At 42.2% G+C, this 22,205-nt stretch overlaps 1 protein-coding gene across 1 annotated transcript in view; it reads left to right on the top strand.

Annotated features, from left to right (window-relative positions):
• Nucleotides 1–22,205, top strand: part of arb2a (ARB2 cotranscriptional regulator A) — a 90,399-nt gene that overhangs the window by 8,583 nt on the left and 59,611 nt on the right. Inside the window, exon 2 of the mRNA XM_083912857.1 lies at nt 2,525–2,644. Coding sequence (XP_083768983.1) covers nt 2,525–2,644 — 120 coding nt within the window. The remainder of the gene's footprint in view (nt 1–2,524; nt 2,645–22,205) is intronic.

The following is a 22,205-nucleotide window of genomic DNA, read 5'->3' as shown; positions in this document are numbered from 1 at the left end:
GGTGTTCAGTTGGGATGGTTTTCTGACAGTGCTGGCAGATGCACACAAAACACACACACGCATAAACACATAAACAAACACAGTGCGGTAAAATTGTGGAAATTAAATAAATAGGCTAAGATATTGTGTGAGGGCTGGTGACAGGAAGCCAGTCTCGCAGGGCGGTGTGCTCCACTGCAGCTAATTAACCCCAGGAAATAATTGCAACAATATGCAAATGCTGTTTAGATAATTCACTACACTGCCATGTCAGGTAGTCAGTCAGTCAGTCTGTTGCCTGCCAACAAAGGTGTAGGCAAAGAATGTGCGTCATTGTGTGTGAGGTTGGGTGATGCAGTCAAGAGCACAGGGAGACTCATTTGCCACCATGAAGACATCAACTGCAATATGTTTCTGAAAATGATCATTATTATCTATAGTATAGAACTATATAAAAACACTCCTTGTCTTCATTTTGGCAGTTATCACGCATTTTGTCACATGTTTTGTGTGCCGTCGGTTGATATCAGCAAATTTGGAATTGGTAAAGTAAATCACACACACACCCGACATAAACACGACATAAAGTGCTATGTACAGTAGCAAACCCTTTCTAATGTTTCCATGTTGGGCAAAGTCACTAAAGGGTGGGTGGAGAGGTGGACAAAACAGGAGATGTAGGAGTATGAAGATGAACAAGTGGCATCAACAGAGGAAAAAAAGAACGTAAAATAGAGGGAAAGAGTAAGGGAGGGAGGCAGGCTAATGAAATGGGCTTCACAGATGAAGGGTGACATAGCGGAGGAGAGAGCAGGGAGACTTCAAAGGACTTTGATGTCACAGCCTTTCAGACAGACAACTCTGCTTCAGCCGGCCAATCCCTGCACGTAGGATAACACACATACACACACACACACGCACGCACAAACACGAACACATGCACATGCAGAGCACTGATGGCAGAAGGGCAGGGCAGAGCGGCGTTGCCTGCTCTTGCATCACACTCTGAATGGAGGTGGTTGCTGACACTACAACCCCCTCATGCTAATCTAGCAGTAAACACAAACACTCTGACAGGTTAATTTACCTCTAGACAAACACAGCAACAAAAACACACAGCAGCGCATCATCAAATAGTAGAGGCACAAACACACTCTTGCACGCAAACTTGTACACGCAGATACGTGCAGGGGAAAGTATCTCATTAAATCATGAGCTGCCTTAACTTTCTCCAAAAGGTAAAGCTTAAACCATATTTAATGTAACGTGCAATTTTTAAACTATCTCCTCTTTAAAAAAGCCTAATTATCTTTCTGTGATAATGTATTGTCTAACTTAAAAAACAAACACATTTATAGGAACTAACAGGAGAGTCTCTTAAGACAGCTCCTCTGTCCTTTACCTCATATCCCTAATTATTTGTTTTGGAGTCACATGGAAAAGTTTGACACTCAATTAACAGATAACCTTCCATTCTCTGTCGGCCATATTTTTGTTTATTTCGAGATATTCTTTTTTTATATATATACATCTGTATGGGTATTTAAAAGTATGTGTGTGAATATCTTGTTGCATCCTGTATTGTGCTATCTTAAATACAGCGCGGTGTTGTGATATAAGGATACAGGTGTTTCTAGTGGACTAAGCTCCACATGTAGTGCAACCTCTTGTGGGAATGCATGGTTGATTTCTATTGTGAACCAGACAGTTTGATAGGAAATCAAAGTCGAGAATCAATGTCACAAGTTCATTAATGGATGCCCTTTTCTCGCCTGTACTTTTACTATTGTTCTTTCCAGCCGCGGATAAAGCGCTTACATCTCTGGTTAATTAAACATGTCTTCTGGTCGTGTGTGCATAAATCCTGCACATGTATCTGTGTGTGTACGACTGTGTGGATGCAGATGAGAGTGAGAACATACGTGTGTGTGTGTGTGTGTGTGTGTGTGTGTGTGTGTGTGTGTGTGTGTGTGTGTGTGTGTGTGTGTGTGTGTGTGTGTGTGTGTGTGTGTGTGCGTGTGCGTGTGCGTGTGCGTGTGTGTGTGTGTGTGCAAAGCTGTGTTTTTTTTTATATACACATGTATATCTCCTCTCTGTTGTTTTTTCCTTTGACCTTCCCCTAGTGTCTTCCCATTATGCCTCTATGTGTGTATGGATGGGCCATCGATTCAGCAACAGGGTACAAATTAAGATTTAAACGTTGCGTCACCCAGCCTATTGAGTTTTACATTTAGGGCATTTGCAATATGCAAGACTTATTGATCTACAGAAGTGTGGCTCTTTATAGAATCCCCTCTGGCCACCACCACTTTTTAGTGTCTCTTTTAAACCTCTCTTTTTGGCCAGCCCCATGGTACAGGTTTGGTGCTGCAGCATTAAATTAAAAGACTTTGAAGACTCTATTGAAGCTCCAGCCTTATTGTATGGAGACATATCTTAAATGGCTTGCAATAGCAAAACTGACTTTGTTGACAGGTTTCAAACTCATACGATTAACATCAGTCTTCTTTGTCAGGGATTTAACATTAGAGTTTTTGTGTTGCAGGAAAATGGTTCCTCTGAGGAACACGTGCTGTACGTGTGGGACCACTTTGTGTCCAAAGCAGCAGCCAAGAATGTCTTCATCATGGCCCACAGCTACGGAGGGCTGTCTTTCGTTGAGCTGGTGAGTGTTTTAGTTTTCCGCTTATCCTTCCTACCTCCCACTGACAAAGAGACACACCAAGGCACACAATACACTCCTGTCAGCACAATCACTCAAGTGTTCATGTTGGAAAAGCTGCATATTCCAACTGTTAACAGTCAAGTTTCCAATGCTACAATACATTCTTATACCCATACCTGCACACAAACATGTTAGTATTCAAAATAAAACCTACATTTTCTCCAACATGCACACACATATGCGATCATGCAGAGCATTACTAGCACTGGTCACCTCAGGGAGACCGGCAGCAGAGTGATAGTGTGTGAAACATGGTGAACCGATTAAAAATAAATAGCATTTAGTTTCTTTGAAAAAGTACTGCTTCTGTAAACAATCCGGTTCATCCTTGTCCTTGGGCACTATCCACCTCCTCTACACATCAAGATCAGGAGGGTAAAAGGGAATGGAGAGGGCTGGATAAAGAAATGTAGGGATGGCAATGCAACAACAGTGGTACTGTTAAACCAGATCTGCTGCAGAGCATGCAGATCTCCAAGCCTGAAGAGAGACAGAGGATAGGTCGAAAGACGGTGGGAGGGAAGTGGATTTGAAGGAATTAATGGTGCACAGGGGAGGGTGAAAGTAAAAGTTTGACCTGCCTCTTGGCTTTATAACTGCACCCTTCAGCTGAATGGGCCTACAGTGTGTCTTTTGCGGGTTATATGAAGGCTTCTTAGGTTAATGCTTTATTTTCTAGTCTTTGGTTTACCGTGGCCTAGTGGGATTCTGCATCACATATTGATCATCACTTTCTCTTCTGTTAGTGTTTTAATGATTAGAGTTCCATAATATTAAAGCTTCAGTGTGGAGATAGCCAACACCATCATGGTGAGTTATTCTTCTCAGGTCAGAGTAGCATTTAGGAGTCATGGTTGATGGTGGGGAAATTTATGTTTGCACCCTGCTAGCTTGCTACTTGCTGCTTGATTTATCCTCCCATCTAAGGGCGCACTCACACTGTTCATCCGTACCGTGACCCGTGCTTTAGGGTACTTGTCCCCCCCCTCCCTCTCTCCCTGCGGGCCATGCCGGTTTGTACTCACACTATCTGGGCCTCGGCAGAATGCTTCTTGCCTGCCTATATGTCATCACGCCGTAACACGTCACACGCATTGATTGACGTCATTGGGAAGCGTCACTTTGTTTACAAATCTTTCCACAGACCTCAGAGTGTTTGTGCTTCTTGTCCGACTGTTTTTTTAAATATATTTTCATCTGACCAAATCTGCAGTAAACACTCCACCTCCGCATCAAACCAATTTGAACCTTTCGCCGCCATTGTTTTAAATGTCCGCGCATGGTCCATCCTTCTTTTTTCTATGTCCGAACAGGCGCAGATAAAATGACGTCAGAACCGCCGTAGGCCTCGTGCTCGTACACGTGCAGTCTCCACAGTGCAGTGTCAGTGCTGATGAATGGTCTGGCCACCCAAGTTAACAATTCTGGGATAGAGAGAAAAACTCTCTGGCTTGTTAGCATTTCTTTAAACCAATCACAATCGTCTTCGGTAGACACTGAGCCCCAGATGCAGCAATGGTGTCCTTGCAAAATAGATAGCGCAAATAGAGGAAATAGTCTGCAATTGTCGCATGATGTCTTGACATCACGAGAGTCTAGCTGCTGTGCAAGGTTGGCTCTCTACAGCTTGATAAGAATAAGAAAGGAACAACCAAAAATCTAGTTGTGTTGTAATTGTGGCATCAGAAATTCCAACAACCACTTATGTGTTTGTAATCGTAAGTAGCAATCTTGGCTCAGTGACAGACTTACTATTGAATAACTTTGAGTGTGTGACACTAGTGTGCTGGGAACTCTTCACCTGTGTGCTTATTCCGGTAAGAGAATACGAGGGACACCGTCGGCATTTCACTTATTTTATATAAAGAAAACCTTTTTAGCCGCAAACTGCTTACACACATGTAAACACGCTCACTGTAAGGACCCCAACAACAACATAGCTGTCCCATATACAGCCTGACCCAATAACGGGCTAACTAAAAGATGCCTGACTAAATATTCAAACACTTAAATCAGATTATATTCAACAAATTAACATCTTATTAACCTGTATTTGCATACTCTTAAGGGAATTTATAACACTTACTGTGAACATGCTGGGCTAGTTGAATAAGCATTTGAAATACCAAGGAATGCACTGTATTAAGCTCTGCTACCTACCATACGGTGCTAGTTGTGTTTGCAAGCCTCTTTATGATCTGAAAGCTGGGTTACATTGGCAGTCTGCTGGTGTCTTGATCTAAATGATTTACTGCTAGACTCACCCCATCCCATATTATTCAGGATGTACAGTATCTCTTGTCTTTTCTTAGGAAGAGGAAGAGGAGGGAGGTGGTACAATGAGGATACAGCTAGTGGGGGATTAAAGGTGGCCATTTCCCCCACTGGTGTTTTCAGGAATATTTTATATCTTTCTATCTCTTTCACCTACTCGTTTTTGTTTAGTATTTTGTAATTTTAATTTGGCTGCTAAATATTCATGCAGTGTTTTGTCCGTGACAGCCTCACAATCTCCTGGGCTTTCTCACTGTTTGACAAAGACTTTCTATTCTCTCTATTTGTCTCTTTCTGTCTCTCTATGTTTTCTTCAGTCAGACGCCCTCTCTCTCTCTGTATATAGGCCTCGATGAGGTTTTTAACTGCGCTCTTTTATGTGATATCCTTGTGAAACCCGTCTTAAAATTACTCATATACAGTATGTGCATATATAAGTACATAGCATATAGCAGATTCAGTATGGGGAAGGTAACATCAAAACAGAGACTTGAAAGATCTTTTTGTGTTCACTTAAAGTGTTCACTGTGCTATTGTCAGGTTTCCCTTGAGGCCATCCCAGCTTCTGTTGTCTATCAGTGTCGAAACTCCTTCACCTTCCAAACCAACACAAATACTAATTCTCATTCGTAGTATTTGATAACTTTACCCTCAATTGCCCACCTATCACTTTTGGCACTTTTTTGTAGAATAATTATTAACCTTTTAATCATTATTGTTTTGTTTAGGTGCATTGTTCAAATAAGGTATTGTACTGTACTCCAGGCTGTTTAGCTTTTTATCCAAATATACTCAAACTATTTGCACTTTACAGGAGTACATATAAATATACACATGGGATTCAAAGCAGCAGCCATTGTACATTTCCTTCTTGCTATTGCTGTGTTTTTACACTCCCTCGCACACCGGCATGCACCTACAAGCGAACAATACTGTATATACATGCATTCGTACATGTGCACACCTTCTACTTAATTGAGGAGAAAGTGGTCCAGTGGGATGGGATGGGAGGTGTGTGCACATGAGCAAGCGAGTGGAGAGCGGAGCCTTGCGGGATGAACCGTTTGACACATTAGAAGACCCAGAGAAAACAAGCTGTCTGTGGGTTAATTACTACTCCCCTTTGCAGTTAATAAATACATTTCTGATCAAGCACATCAAAAAGGCCCCGCCATTAATTTCTCCTGCTTGCTCCGGAGCATGTTAGCCCCTGTTTGGAGCGCTCAAGTGTTTCATTGCCATTTTATTTCTTTTTAAAACACTTCACAGTGTGTACTCGCTAATTATAGATACATCAAAGAGTAGCTAACTGCCTTTGAATGAGAGTGTGAGAGAGAGGCTTGCGCTGTAGGGGGAAGGCTGCTCGCTTTTTCTCTGCTTTGCCCCCACCTTTCTCGCCCTTTTCCCCTCTTTCATTCTTTAGCTATCACAGAATCCATACATCCATCCATCTCAGTACACTGTTTCACAGTTCTCTCCTTCTTTCTACTGCTCCCTCAGAGTCCCTAGTCTCCTCTGACACCGCTTTCATGCTTGGCCAGCCAGCTCCTCCCTGCTCCTCCTTTTCTGTCTCTCTCAGCTGTATAGTTTTAAAGGAAGATGGGTCATGTTCCCCAAGTCGTGCTACTTTGATTTGAACCCAGTATCCAGTAGCCTGGCTGCGGACTGTCTCACTCTCTCTCTCTCTCTCTCTCTCTCTCTCTCTCTCTCTCTCTCTCTCTCTCTCTCACACACACATACACACAAACTGTCCATTCTCCTCTAAGTTCCACGTCTGCTGTATCCTTTCTTCACCTGAGGACAAAACCTCACTGCAGATCGACCAGAGAGAGAGTAAGGGGTTGAGGGGCTTGTACCATACAGAAAGACTGCCCTGCCTGCATCTCTCCCTCTGCTTAGCGTTTCTTTTCATCTTTCTTCATTGCCAGGAGTGCAGGGGGTGTTGGACATGTAAATGTAAGAGGTAGTGGTGGTTGTGTTGAGGAGAAGCCGTCTAACCCGTACTAACCTTCTCGCTCACTGTGCAAAAAAGGAACACTCTTATTGGATAGGACAGGGCAGCATTATATAAGATCTTATGTAAGAATGCATCTGTCTCCTGGTACACAAGTGTGTGGGTGCCAACCAGACAAACAGCCAGCCACCACAACAGCCCCTCAAGAACATGATTACAGATTTTAAGTGTCCTCTATGAACATGCCACATATACTGTATGGTACATGTGTGTAGAATATGTTTCTGTACACTTTCTGTGCCATCTGTTTCAATCTATAATGAATATAGCTTAGTGTTCTCTTCTCTGTCGCCCTTGGATTCATGTGTGTGTAAGTGTATGTGTGTGTGTTGTGTCCAGGTGTCAGATGTGGGAAGAGATGCTTGAGGTGAGACAGATAGATATGGAGGATTTCTTTACTCCTTGTGGACTTCATCACCATACCGGTGTGTTTGTTTGTGGAGGATGAAAAAGATGAAACACTGTCGGGTGAATCAGCCAGAGTTGGAAAAGTTAGTTTTACATAGCTCAGAGTTTAAAAAGTGATTGAATTTTCTCCTGTTGTGTTGTGTTGTGTTGCATCCTTACACTTAATGACTAGATGTTTTTTGGTGTTTGGTATACGAAGATGCAAAAAAAGAATAATATTCTTTCTTGTGCCTAATCAGATTGACAACTTGATTTACAAGACAAAGTAGTTGCTCTTATTTTTTCACTGTAAGATTTCCTAGTCATTTAACAAAGACAGTTTTCCAAACAAGCTCACTGCCACTTCTCTTTGCAGTGAACCCTTTCACCACAATATTCACTATCCCCAAATACACTCCTTTATGTCCTGTTTCGTGTCCTCATTTCCTTCGTCTTCCTAATTCCCCCTCTCCCAGACGTGGTGACACTCTGGGCGGTGCCAACTGTGCCCCCAGTGCAAGACTCTGGGTCTGGCAGTGGTCTGTACAGCTTCATGACTGGCATGGTAACAGCCCACTGAACACACAGCACTGTGCAAACACTTTCCCATTCCTTATCCTTTTTACAGCATGAAAAATGTACTTATATAAATATTAGAATACGTTATATCAAGTGTTATCTTACCTGAACCACATTCTTACTGGCTATCGTTTAAAAAATTACCATATCCGTACCAATGCCAGTACCCTTAAAGTGATATTGATAACAATAGATTGCTTAATTTGATACCTTTTTTTTCATTTAATTCGATACCCATCATGTGAGTGGAAGCATTCAGCTGCATAAAAAGCCACTTCCCCTCAAATACACTGTGCTCTACTTCACCCCACCACAGACTTTATGGGTTATAATGTCTGTGGCAGTTGGCCTATCACTGTTGCATTAAATCCAAAGAACTCTTGCAGTGATTGGCTGCGAGCAAAACCATACCAATAGTTTTTTTTTTTGTAGATCTGGGTACAAAAGGATTGTATGCAGGTATTTTTAGACTGGAGAATAGTACGATAGTACTTGGTACAAGGTTATTTCGAGTACTGCCCAGCCCCCATATCTGGTGTTTCTTAGACACAGGTAGAACTCAGGTATACTCATTAATAGTAACACTCATGGTCTCGTACTGCATCCAATTTTTTGTTCTTGAAATTTACCTATTATAATGTCATGAAATGTGAAAAATATATAATATTTTGGAGGGTATCGGAATGTTTCTTCTTGTGTATTTAATGTGTAGAAAACGAAAATTAGACATTGTGGTTTGAGATGCTTAAGGCAGTTTAAGTCAGCTTATTCATGAGCTATTTATATGACCAACTGCAGGGAGAAGTGACTGCATGCTGTTAGAAGTCCTTTCCTCGTTGTAAAGTTGCTAACATTCCACAATTGCCTATCTTTTATTAAAGCTCAGTTTACAAGCAAACACAAAATGTAAAAAAAACAAAAAAAAAACAAAAAGGCACATTTGAAGTTGTTAAAATGTTCTATTTTGTCGGCTTTTCCACCCTGTCTCCGTTGTTTTTGCTCTCCTAGACTAAACATGTCCCAGTCCAGTTTCTCTACTGAATACACAGACATAAGTTGATATTGATCTTTTTACAGAATCTAAGTTCCAGTCCGATGCAAACAAGTTTCCCTAAAATGTTGGAGTATTCCTTTAAAATGTGTCGAACTAAGTTCCACATTTATATATATATATATATATATCTATATATTTATATATAGATATATATATGAAATACTCTCCGAGGTCCAGTGCAACCTTCACCTGAGTTTATCACAAGCAAATATCACTTTTAATCTGTTGACAAAATCATCCCAGCCGTGAAGACGTCCATACTCAGGCTCTGAGAATCCCCTCATCTAATGTTGTATGCACATATCGGCCGCCTTCGTAACTCTGTGTGCTAGCCTGTCTATTGCTTCTGGAGGGGATGAAGAGAAGGTTTGTTTTTATCTCAAGGTTCTCTATAGCTGGCGGGCGCGCAAGCGGTGCAGTAGTAGTGTAGTTTTCCTGTATGTCTGTCTGCCTGTCTGTCTATGCCTGCAAGTGGGTGCACACATATTGTATAAGTCTAGTGTGTGTGTGTGTGTGTGTGTGTGTGTGTGTATGTGTGTGTGTGTGTGTGTGTGTGTGTGTGTGTGTGTGTGTGTGTGTGTGTGTGTGTGTGTGTGTGTGTGTGTGTGTGTGTGTGTGTGTGTGTGTGTGTGTGTGTGTGTGTGTGTGTGTGTGTGTGTGTGTGTGTGTGTGTGTGTGTGTGTGTGTGTCAGCCCTAGCCTGGAGAAGCCTGTATCGTCCTGAGCAGAACAGCTTGGTGGAGAGCAGCTATCAGAGCCACGCTAGGGGAGGAGAGGAGGAGAGGGTGAGAGGCGATGATAAATGGCTGGGGCACACTAGCAGAAATTAGTGGAGCCGTATGCAAAGCTGTGGCGTTTTGTTTGATGTGAAACAAAAGGACCACCATGACAAAAGTGCCTGCCAGCCTGCACAGCAGGACAGCAGCCCTCAGGACATACACCATCGCCACTGAGAAAGTGTGTATGTGTGGTTGCACATGTGTTGATACACACTTGGTTGTGCGTATATGTGGTAATGCATGCATATCATGCATGGTGCTGTTTTCCAGTCCTGTCTATATTATGTACAATATCCCTCTCTGTGTTTTTGTGCTCTGCTCATAATGACAGACAATGCCAAGCCCTTTGTACACCATGAAACGACATGGTCTCCTCCTCAATACAGCTGCAGCATATTTGCTCTGTTAATCAGCTGAAATATAGATGTCTAATTTCTTTGTGAATGAATAGGCATCTTAGAGATTGGCTGTCCTCTTAACATAAGGATGTAAATTGAACTGTTTAAATGTCACGGCTAGCAAGCTGATTTGATTTGAATTGATTTGCTTGTTTCTGTGAAAAAAAGACCCCCCTTGCCAAACCTTAGCTGCGCTGGCTGCCACAGATAGACCAAGGTCTTTCTTTCCACCTCAACAACACATTGTAGGGCTTCTGAATTCTTCTATCTGCTGTGATTATGTACAAATGGCCTTCATTTGCCATCCATTTCAAAGCTGTAGTGCTGCATTGTGACTAGAGGCAGATGACGAAGACCAAATTACAGCGGGTTTGCTGTCTGAAAAGGATACTCACACAATAGGCTTTGTGAAGTATTCCCTTCAATACCGTCGCCATTATTCTCACCTTTGTTGGTGTTTCTCTCTATGTTTCAGGAGCATCTTTGGTTTCTAGAGTACATTTGTGGTATTGGTAAGAAGCAGGGGGCTGGAAATACCTCACTCACCTTTTGTCTCTCTCGTGCTGCCCCTTTAATAACAACGGAAATTTATCTTTTTAGAGATTCTAATTTTTGTTGTTGTTTGCCGCATTTTTGGAATTATTAATAATACTCTCTTGTTTTATTGTTGACTATCAAGCTCCTAGAACATAAACACTCTATGTTGATGTTTTTTGTCATAAATTGCGTTTTCCATTATACATAAACTGCATTCCTCTTTTTAGTGAGGTTATTTCATAATGTCTCAGGTAACCGAAGGCATGGAGTAAAAAGCAGCATATAGTTATGGGATAGGTGGATCCCATTTGTCCACGGAGTCCTCCTCCGTCATGTGTCCTATTTGCAATTATTTAGAGCATCTTCCTGTCAAACTAACTAACAACTAACTGGCTAGCCTATTAGTCTGGAGTTGTTCTCATATCAACTAACAAAAAGGATTTAAGGAGGTTTTACAGTATATCTATAATATCAGGGGCTTGTGCCCATTCAGTCTCTCTCTACAAAAACATGAAGTTTATTCTACAGTGTTGGTAGCATACATACTACTACACCCACAACCGGCGAACTCACAACTCCATGGGCACTAAAATTACTGTGATCACTTGACAGTCAGTGGATTAAGACAGATACTCCTGCAGGGCTGTAACAACACAGAAGAGATAGACTGTCGAGAGAGGTTCTGAGTTATTCACCTTGTCTTCAGTGTTTTAACTGCGGTTTCCCTGAACTTTGTTTCTGTGGGTATAGCTACCGATATGTTGCAAAACATTTTTACTTCTTCTTTCACTAACTTTTGTGGTCCAGGGTTAGAAAGTTCATCTGAGACACAACAAACAAGGGCAATTCTAGGCATCACTTTCATTTTCACACTATTTAAAAATCTTGGGGATATATGTGTCTTGTTTTGATCAAACTCTCCTATAGTGTACTCAGCCCAGAGGTAGACATGGAACTGTTGCTCTTATCATAGGCTCTGACGCAGGAACGATCGATACGCTTCAGGATCACTTCCATACATCGCGGTTTCCATAGTCAGTCTAAGAATTACTCTTTGTCTTGGTATGTGTGTTTAATAGCCTTTCCAGTATATTTTTGTTGCTGGTAGTCAATAGTTTGAGTATCTTGACTTTTTTCATGACCAGCTCAGTAAGTTGCTGTCTATTATTTTCTTCTTACAGAGAGACAAGTTGTTTTCAGTCTCCGTATCACCACTGTTGCGTTGTACATAACTAAGTCATGCGCTACTTCTCATTGGTCTGTGATAGCTTTTGATTGATACTAATTGCAGACCCAGTGACATGCAGGCATTGGTAAATGTCAGATGTCAGTTTGTCTCATCCAGTCCTTGGTCTGACCATGCATGTTTTTAACAGTAGGGCTTGCTTTCACCTTGTCGTCACGGTTACCCAATCCTCTCTTTCGTTCCTCTAAACAAACAGATGTTGCCATGGTGACGTAATTGAAAATCATTACAAGTATTGTTGAGGTGACTATTCATAAGTCCCCTCTCACCTTTTTGTCTTTCTGTTTTGTTTTTTTACATTCCTCCCGAGTGAAAAATCCATCTGTCCTCAGCGCATCATTGTGCAAAGGCTCTTTTTAATCTCCCTTGTCCTGCCCCACCCACCCCACACCCATCCCCTTCAACGTGGGGTCTTTCTTGCCACCTTGTGATATAAGAAGCCAAGCTAGTCGAAGTTCATTTGAGTTCAGTAAAATCTTGAGGGATTCATCATTACATATTTACTGGCTGAGGCTGATCTTGCTGTAAGGTTCTACCATCGTCCCATTGATCTAGTGCGCATGTTCACTCCTGAGGTTACAGGACGTGCTTCCATTTGCATAAGGCCCTGGGCAAGGTTCTTTCCACCATTGATTGGCCTGTCCATGAGCGCCCCGTGCCTTCTCACATTGATCACTTTGTTTTTTCCCGGAGACAGTGCTACTCAGAGTTCACTTGCAGCTCCGGCGTATCAGACCTGCCGGAGGAACAGAGACCGACAGGGAGAGAGGAAGGAGAGGGTAAAGAAAGAGCACAAAAGAGGGGAGACATAGGGGTCAGAGGGGGGGGGGGGGGGGGTGAATAGTAAACTTTAGAGTCAAAATCTTAGTTTTTTTTTCAATATTTTTCCTTTGAATTTTGACACTTCAGCTGAAAAAGTAAAACACAGTTTCACCCTGCCACCACTGTGTCTTTACTCCGTCAGCTTGGGTTTTCCCCGAGCTAGCTGCCTGAGTAGTATACACTGCTTTAATAGGACTAAACACATGCATATATGCAACTAATCAGATTTACAATGAAACACACAGGACACTCAGCACACACAGACGGATATTAGCATTTCCTCTCGTACCTGAATTGCCACTAAAATTGAACCGCCCTCCTCCCTTCCTGTTTACCCTCACCCTCTGCTTCAACCCTGGTCTGCTTGTATGAATGCGCTATGGAGAAAGCTCTCCTCTCCCTATGCTGTCTTTCACTTTTGTTTTGTTTTTTCTTCCTCTTGTCTGTTTCCATTCTTTTATCAACACTGTCAGCCTTGTAGTTGTTCGGGCAGTCTTCCCTCTCTCCACCTACTCACTTGGTCAGCGAGGATGCTGTCTTGATTTGATCAGGGCTTCCTTGCTCTCTAGCATATTTTAGCAGCATGTTTTATGCTCTAATAAAGTCAGTATTATTTAGCTTTCTGTTTGGTTTTGAGTCAAGTTTATCACAGACATACCCTAATGACGTTCTATGGACTCTATGGTGTATCTATGGTGTCGTATTCTTGTATAAGATATTCATTATATTTGATGTGATTCTTGTATTTGACCAGTTTTGTGAAGGTTGAAGCACTAAGAGTAAGAAAACTGATTGTTCTTAAATAATTTAAAGGTAATTAGACTTCTTACCAAATTAACTTAAAACAGTGTTCTTATACATATATATATATATAGTGTGTTCTTATATTAAGCTGTGAATATTCCATTAAGGCTTATGTGTTGGCATTCTCATTTGTGCGTATGTGCGGTTGCATGTTTATCTAGCATGCATGGCGTCAGCGGCGGCGCAAGGCTCAGACTCCCATGATGCACCTCCTCTCTTTGTTCTGCTGCGTGAGAGCAGTGTGCGTCTTTGTCTGCCTCTCTCGTTCCTCTCGGCTCGTTGCCTCACAGGCAAGGTCTCGCTCCCTTTCCTCTCCTCTACTTCAGATCTCTCTCACTCTTTCATTCACTCTTTAATACCCATTGGGCACTGCCGTCCACTTCTTTTGGTCCTCTCTCTGTCGTTAGTTGTCTTTTACCTTCCTTCTTAATTTGCAGCGAAGCTCTCTTCCACTGGCTCATTCTTCCTTTGCCACTTGCCCTTGGTTTTTTTTTTTAAATGTCAAACCAATCCCTGCTAACATTCTTTTTTTTGTGTGAATCTCACACTCCTCCGAGCTTCTTCGGTCACCGTCCTACTCTCGTCTTACCGGTGTATATGGTCTTATGCTTGTTCTTTGCTCTCTCTCTTGGCTTCCAATTCGCTCACTTTTTTATCTTCCCCTCTCTTAACCTCAACTCCACATTGGCCTTGCTCCTTCACGTTTTGCGGTCTCGCTCCGATCCTTCACTTGAGACTCCTTAACACTGTTTTTTATATTTTGCCTTTTTTAACAAACGTCTTTGTCCGAGAACACCAATTTTCTCCCCGCTGTGTCCTCCTTCTCACAGTCCCTGCCTACTGTATTGAAAATGAATCTCCTAAGTGCTGTTTATTTTTTTTGGTGCAAAGCCACAGAACAGTTATCTGAACTTTTCATTTAATCTAATCTAAAATGTTAAATTACCTGTAATAGGCTTCTTTTTTCTTACCGGAAAATGTAAGCTGCTCTTAATCAGTCATAAAAAAGTATCTGCATTCATTTCCTTTTTCTGAGTAGATGTCACAAGAGTTCCTCAAATGGTGTCAATTATTCCTATTTGTCCTTTTGCTCTAACTTTCCTTTCATTCTTGATGACTTGCATTTGCTGTTCCCACTGGTATTTCCATGCATTCACCTGCTGTGTATGGGTGTGTCAGCTGGTTGCGACCTAGGTCACCTTCACCAGAAAGCTAATACAGGCGGTTGACGTGAGGTTTGAATGTGGTGAAGATGACATGTTGACAGCTCAAATGAATCGCTTGTCACATGTCATTTTTTCCCCCCTCTCAACCCTGCTTGTTAATTCTCCCATAAGAATGCATACAATATATGAGAGGAATCTTGGGGACATACGGGGTTGCATATTGTCACACAGGCATCACTTGAATTCAACACATTCAATTCAGTTTGTATTTCTGTAGCAGATTTTTTTTTAGTCAGTGGCCCTAAGAACGTGAATGGTCTCATTCTGCAGCGTATGTAGAAGGAAGAATAAGTCTTAGGAATTGAAAGGAAAGTGTCATTTCTGAAAAGCTGTGAAGAACAGCTTGGCGGATCCTGGTGCAAATGTCACTGAACTCGGTGACTCTCGGGTTGAAGTTTAAACCCTCTCTCCCTTCTCTGCTTCTGTTTCTATCATCTTCTCTCTCCTTTTTTTCACTTTTTCCTCAAACTCCGCTTCTCCATCCGTGTCTGCCTCCTTCACTCTCTGCTCTCTCTTTCATTGCTCTTAAAGTTCATTGAATGCGGTGTTGGTATTCTGTGGTGTTTTGGCTTTGCCTACTCTAAACCCTCAGCACCAGGGTCACAGCATTATTTTATTGCAATTGTAAGGAATCTTTCAGAGTCAATGCATCACCTGCAGACTGCTGTTTATTTCCCACTCATTTGTCCAGTGTTTAAACGGAAAACATAATGATGGCATTGGTTGATGGCATTTTCAAAGGAAAAAAAAAAAATCTGACAATTCCATAGTAGCTTACTCACTTCATATTTTCTGCACTTTAAGCTTGAAATACCTCATATTGGCTATTCAGCTGATCTATACCCAACTATATAGCCTCCGATGCTTATGGAAAGCTGAATTTGAATCCTTTATGGCAAGTTTTTTTTTTCCATGGGTGTGTTTTAGTTATGTACCTGCAGTAAAACATATTTAATTTTTTAAGCCTGGAAAGCTGACAGTGAAAAGAGATGAACTGTTTTATGTGCCATTTTAAGGCTTTATGTGCTGTGAAATATGATGGGGGTTATGAAAGAGCAAAAGGAAGGGAGAGAGAGAGGAAGGGAGACGGAGAGTGAGCGAGAGACTCCTGGTGTTGGTGCAGTCTTTGATGTCTTCGCTGGCTTGGAGCTGAATGCAGAACTCACTGAAGGGTAGGCCTTGTTTCATGGCGGGAATATGAAGCTGGATGTGCTGTCCGAGTATAAAAAAAACACACATTTGCACAGATTTTTTTGTTTTTGTTAGTGCATTCATGTTTGTTTACATGGTTTTATCTTTAAGCATGAGTTCGCATTTTGCTCGAAAGGCTTGTTTGTTGTCCCAGTAAGCTAGATTTTCATTTCTCCCCCGTCATGTCACTCATTAGTTTGTGGTTCATGTTCAGATCTGTTACCAGGCCACATTGGGTGGCTCAGTAATTCACTGTCTTTCTGTGTGTGTGTGTGTGTGTGTGTGTGTGTGTGTGTGTGTGTGTGTGTGTGTGTGTGTGTGTGTGTGTGTGTGTGTGTGTGTGTGTGTGTGTGTGTGTGTGTGTGTGTGTGTGTGTGTGTGTGTGTGTGTGTGTGTGTGTGTGTGTGTGTGTGCGTGCGCGTTTCCCGTGTGCATGCGCGTTTCCCTGTCTCATATATATTCTGCTTTCCTATTAGATGGCTTCACACCCGACGATTTCTCTGGACTTCTCTGACATCGGCTTTCATGCATGGCCTGCCTGCCTCTCTCCTTCTCCTCTCCTCAGTTTCTCGCTCTCTCGGCCTTGAACATTAAAAACATCTTGGTCGTGTCAAGACATCTTTTAACCCCCCCACACACCACCACCACTACCACCAACCAGCTAACATGTATAATACACCCCCAGCCCCCTTAACTTCTATCCCTTCTTTATCCCTTTGCTCCCTCCATCCCTCTCCTTCCTTCCCCCCAACGTCTTGCTCCTTCCACCTCACTCACCCACCCCCCATGCCTTTGCCTTCCACATGCCAAGCCCCTTTCTCCCATGAATCCATGCTCTTCACCTCTTCGCACCCCCCTCGATCTCTTTTTCGTCACTCCCCTCCTGTATCTGTTTTTGTGGCTTTGCTTGCGGTGATGGTTAGTTGATTTGGTCTGATTCCTCTTTGATGAAAACACTAGGGGGCACTGCCTGTCCTTTGTTACCCCTCTCTTTCCCTTAGCAGGCTTCGATGCATGTGTATTTTTGTGTGTTCCGTATGTGTTTGTGTGCCTGTGTATGTGTTCCTGTTTGTGTTTGCATTTAGTTAAAAAAGTAGTCCCTTGTCTGTAATGGATGACACAGATCTGCATTCAGACAGACAGGAAGGCAGGGAGGCAGTAGGTCTCTGGTGGTCACCAGAGCCAGCCCTTTGCACCCGTCTGCAGCCCCCACCCTCCCGTCGCCTTTTCCATCCCCGTTTCTGTTTGCTGAACCCAGGGGTGTAGGTTAATGAAAAGGGCTTGGACCACCGAGAGGAGCGACAGTCATCTCCTAGACACCTCTGCTCACCTCTGACCCTCTGAGACCCTTTCTCCATGACAGGCCCCCCTCTCCACTCCTCTCTCCCAACGTCGGCCCTCCTTCCCCTGGGTCACACCACATCGTCTGGCTGCCCGGCTGCCGCCAAACACAACTCAACCAGTGTGGCATTAGACAAAGGTAGATAAAGTAGAGCGGGGTATTTCATGTGTGGATGAGAGTTTTTGTGTGTGTGTGTGTGTGGGGGGGGGGGGGGGGGGGGGGGGGGGGAATTCATGAGAGCGACTGCCATCTTTAAAGAAAAGGGTAGGCATTTAGACATGGCACATCAGTTGCATTCGGATTGGGTCAAGGAAGAGTCAAGCTCCAAATAAGGATCAGCTCCACACTCCATAGTGGGAAGGAGGAGAGGGTGAGGACGAAGACATTTGTGCTCCTCTGGTCGAGAGCTTCACCCCTTCATTGGGGTCACAGCGGCAGTATTGTTTCTGTGCACACAAACCATACCATACAATTAGTGATCATGCTCACTTCTCTCATCTATCCTTAAGTCCTCTGATGAATATGATTGTTTTTGAAGGAAACTGAATTATTGATTTGTGTTTTTTTTGTTTTGTTTTTCATTCTGTGGTGAGCAGACAGCTGATGAGGGGTGTTTGATAGTGCTAATTGGCAGCTCCCGTCCATGCAGTGTGTGGTTGGTAGTGGGTTGGGGCTGGGCAAAGTGAAGCGCTGCTATTGTTTAGAGGTGTCAAACCCAACACAGAACAAAGAGGACGGGAGAAATGTGCTGCGCTCGCCTATCAGTGTGCTGGAAGCCGCTAAAGTACATACACAAACACACACACACACACACACACATAAATATATATAATATATATGTGTACTAATGCACATGTGTACGTCCATTCACACACACGCACAACAGCACATTACCTGGACTCCTACACACACACACACATCAGTGTTCACTCACACTGACATGCACACACACAAACACAAACACCCACTAACGCACACATGCACACTCTTAGACAAACAGCCTGAAAATGACAAGATAATCACCACATTCAAACTTACCTTCAGCTCTGGATAAATGCCTTTCTCTGAGATAAACTAATAAATATACTGTTTTCTTTTCAAATGTTCTCCATTGAAGACCCTAATTACCATACACTGACAAAGACCTGACAGAGGTGTAATAGTTAAAAAGGTAATTTGACTACAAGTAGGAGTTTGGGTGTGGAAAAGGGTCAGCATGCTTTTCCCCCTCGTCCCCCCTCCATCCGCCTCTCTCTTTAATGGTTTATTCACGCTTTTCGAGGACTTTTTGCATGAGTGACTGACAAGGTCTTTTTCCGAAATAGCATCTTCAGTAATGAGAAATAATTGACTCCCTAATCAAAAAAAGGGTTCATGGAATCCACAAACCCAACTGTAATCTTCTGTGGCATTTCCAGCAGAATTGACAGTCCTCATAGCTTCAGGCTCTATACCACTTTGATTTAATTGCTTTTTTTTACAAGATTAATAATATACTTTATACTGAATTGCGTGTGTGTGTGTGTGTGTGTGTGTGTGCGTGTGTGTGTGTGTGCGTGTGTGTGTGTGTGTGTCTGTGTGTGTGTGTGTGTGTATGCCCCGCATGTGCTTGTGTGTTTGTGTATATGTTCCTCACCCTTCTCTCGGGCTTTGTTTTTAATCAATAATATCACTTGAAAAGCACTTCAACTGGTGTACTACTTTTTTCTAGATTTTATATTTAATTCATTAAGGGAATCGCTTCGGTGACTTCATTATGTACTCAAAAGTATATTGCTGTGCTTGTCGGGCACATTATTTTAATAAACTACGGTATAAAATGTTGCAAAGAATAACAGAAGAATATAAAGTAAATTATTACTATATGGAAGTGTTCTTATGTTTTATTCAAAACACAGTGTCTGCTTTAAACAGCATAATAATGATTAAAAAAAATTATTAGTAATGTAACTGTATCTATTTTAAAATTAGTGTCCAGTATCTCATTAATTTGGATATGATTGTATTACTTTTGTACATTCATTTTTTTTCTTTTGCTGGAATTGAACCCATTTTCATTTTTGTTTATATTTTACTTTAGACAATCTGTGAAATTAAAATTTGTATTTAAAGCTAGAAGGGAAAATGTTTTAGCTATAAAATGTGTTCCGTCAGAACTTTTTTGATCCAAAATAGGTTGGGTTTTTTTTGGCTAATTGAATTGCTTTGTATTTTCTTATACCCTATGTTGGTATTATTATTTTTTTTAATCTTTTAGTCTTGTGTCTTAGATTAATTAGGACATAAAAAATAATCATTTAAGTAAGCCTGTGCCTTGAGAGCTGCAAAGTTTTTACATGATGGGACGAATTAACTTGTAGCTTCCTCCAGCCTGTCCAATTTGTAATATGGCCGCAACCCCTTCTCCCTCTCTTGCTTTTCTGACTCATCTTTCTTCTCGTTAAAAAGCTGTTTTAAATCATGGCTAGTGGCAATGAGAAGTTAATTTCAGATTGTTATATATTTCCATTAATTTCAGTTGGCCTTCTGTAGTTTCCCCTCCCTCACTCACTTCCTTTGAGTACAGGCGGATCACAGAGTCTGTTTTTCTTTTTCTGGGGCTCTCTCTTTCCCCCTTGCCCCACAGCACAGGAGACGAGCAAATATGAAGGAGTCAAGGATGATAAGTGAAAGGAGGGACACTCTCTCTGTCACTTTCATTAGCACTGTCTCCCCCCCCCCCCCCCCCCCCCCCCAAAAAAAAATATTTCTTTTCTTTTCTTTTTTTCTTCCATTTGTCCGTGAGCTGCTTCTCACTCAGAGATGGGTCGAGTGGCCCTGGAAGTTTAAACAAAACATCTCCTCTCAGAATCCGACTCCTGTAGCCCTGAAGGAACACACATACACACACACACACACACACACACACACACACACACACACACACACACACACCTGATTTGCCAGTAATGTGTAGAGCAGCAGGCGCCTCCAGATTTGTTGTTTTTGTTTCATTTTCCTTTTCTTCCTCCTCCCCCATTCACAGCTAAGGTGAAAAAGAGTCCACTGAGATATTTGGTAGATTTTGCCATTAGCAGGCTCCACCTTTCCAAAAACACTAACAATAGCTTGATTTGTGCAGCATGAAAGTGAATTTGTCTACAGCAGTGATGTATTAAAAAAACAAATGGGCATAACTTGATAACAAAAAGAAAAGTGGAAAAAGTCACACAATAGTTCAAAATTAGCTCTACTTAAAGCTCCTCACAGCAAATTTAGAAGAACTGAGTGTAAATTCCACATCATAGCTTCTTGAAATTTTCTCACTGCTCCCCAATTTAGAAATTTTGGCTTGGATACCTACTGTGGGCTCAGTTAGTACAAGGAATCAGTGTTTATCAACCCCTATGTGTGTGTGTGTGTGTGTGTGTGTGTGTGTGTGTGTGTGTGTGTGTGTGTGTGTGTGTGTGTGTGTGTGTGTGTGTGTGTGTGTGTGTGTGTGTGTGTGTGTGTGTGTGTGTGTGTGTGTGTGTGTGTGTGTGTGTGTGTGTGTGTGTGTGTGTGTGTGTGTGTGTGTGTGTGTGTGTGTGTGTGTCAGAAATGGACAGCAGTACCCGATGGATATTTAACACATTAGCTTTGGCAGAGCTGAGAGTGGTGTGAAAACACACTGATTTCCTAAGTGGCAATCATATCAGCCTCGCCGTCAGAGAGGCAGCAGAGAGCAAACATCTGTGTGTGTGTGTGCGCATCATAAAAAATGCATACAAACTGTTTGCAGTGACTGACTACAATACTGCTTTACAGTAAACTTTGTCTGTTTATTAGCGTGTATTTGAATTACCAGGATTAAGTGAGCTTTCATTTAGTTGTTTTTTTTTAAATAATGCGCCTCATAATATTAAATTAACTTTTATTTATTAGCATCTGTTTTCTTTGCCTTAAGTTATTCTGTTGTTGTTTTTTTAGTTTTGTGTTATCTGATGTTCAGTTTCTGCATCTAGCCTTTTCCTCTCACAGAACAGGGTTTCCATATTTCTGTCTTCTGTTTCTACACTGGCCCAGTCTGCATGCGTATGTCTCTCTCTGTCGATCAGTGGTAAGCCATCTCCTCCATGCCAGGGTTCAGGGAGCCCTCAGTTCTCCCCAATGTCAGCATCACCCTGAGTTACGACACAAAGGTCTCAGCCTCCTCCTCCACCCACCCTTGTTAGGCCCTCTCGCTTACTCACTCCCTCCGTCAATCCCATTCTCCCTTGCCCTATCCATCCTCGTCTCCAGCCGAGAGTCACCCATCCGAAACTATGTTAAAACAGGGTCATCCCCGGTGTGCACTTAAAGGCTGTCCCTTTAACCTGCTCTAAAATACTTACGGCTATTATTATAGCTTATAAATCATTAAGAAAGTTTAATTATACGAAAATTTCATGGTGGAAATGTGCAAGCTGACACATGGGAAGGGGAATTTAATGGGCCAGCAAGTCCCAGCACCGTGAGGGAAAATATTGAGGTTAGGTTTCTATTTTACAGCATTGCCTGAGGGTTGGGAGACAGGCAAAAAGACAAGAAAGAAGCACTTTCAGAGTGAGAGAGAGAGAGAGAGAGGGGGAGAGAAAAGGCAAGTGGAGATGATGAGGCCCAGCTTGTATCCAATGCGCAAAAGTAACTTTCTCATTTCACTCTGTAGACCAAAACTGTTAATATGGCCAGTTGATTTGGGAATGATAAAGACATTGCCCACCTTGTGCTGGTTTTCTTAACTAAGATTTATTCTAATTAACACATGACTTTAATTAGTCGCCATGCCGTAATTTCACTTCATTAAGGAATGCTGCCTGATTAGAAATTACCATTTGGAGAATTCCTGTAA

This window comes from Echiichthys vipera (genome assembly GCF_963691815.1).
Source record: "Echiichthys vipera genome assembly, chromosome: 4".
Classification (NCBI taxonomy): domain Eukaryota; kingdom Metazoa; phylum Chordata; class Actinopteri; order Perciformes; family Trachinidae; genus Echiichthys; species Echiichthys vipera.
This window is presented reverse-complemented; position numbering and strand designations above follow the sequence as displayed.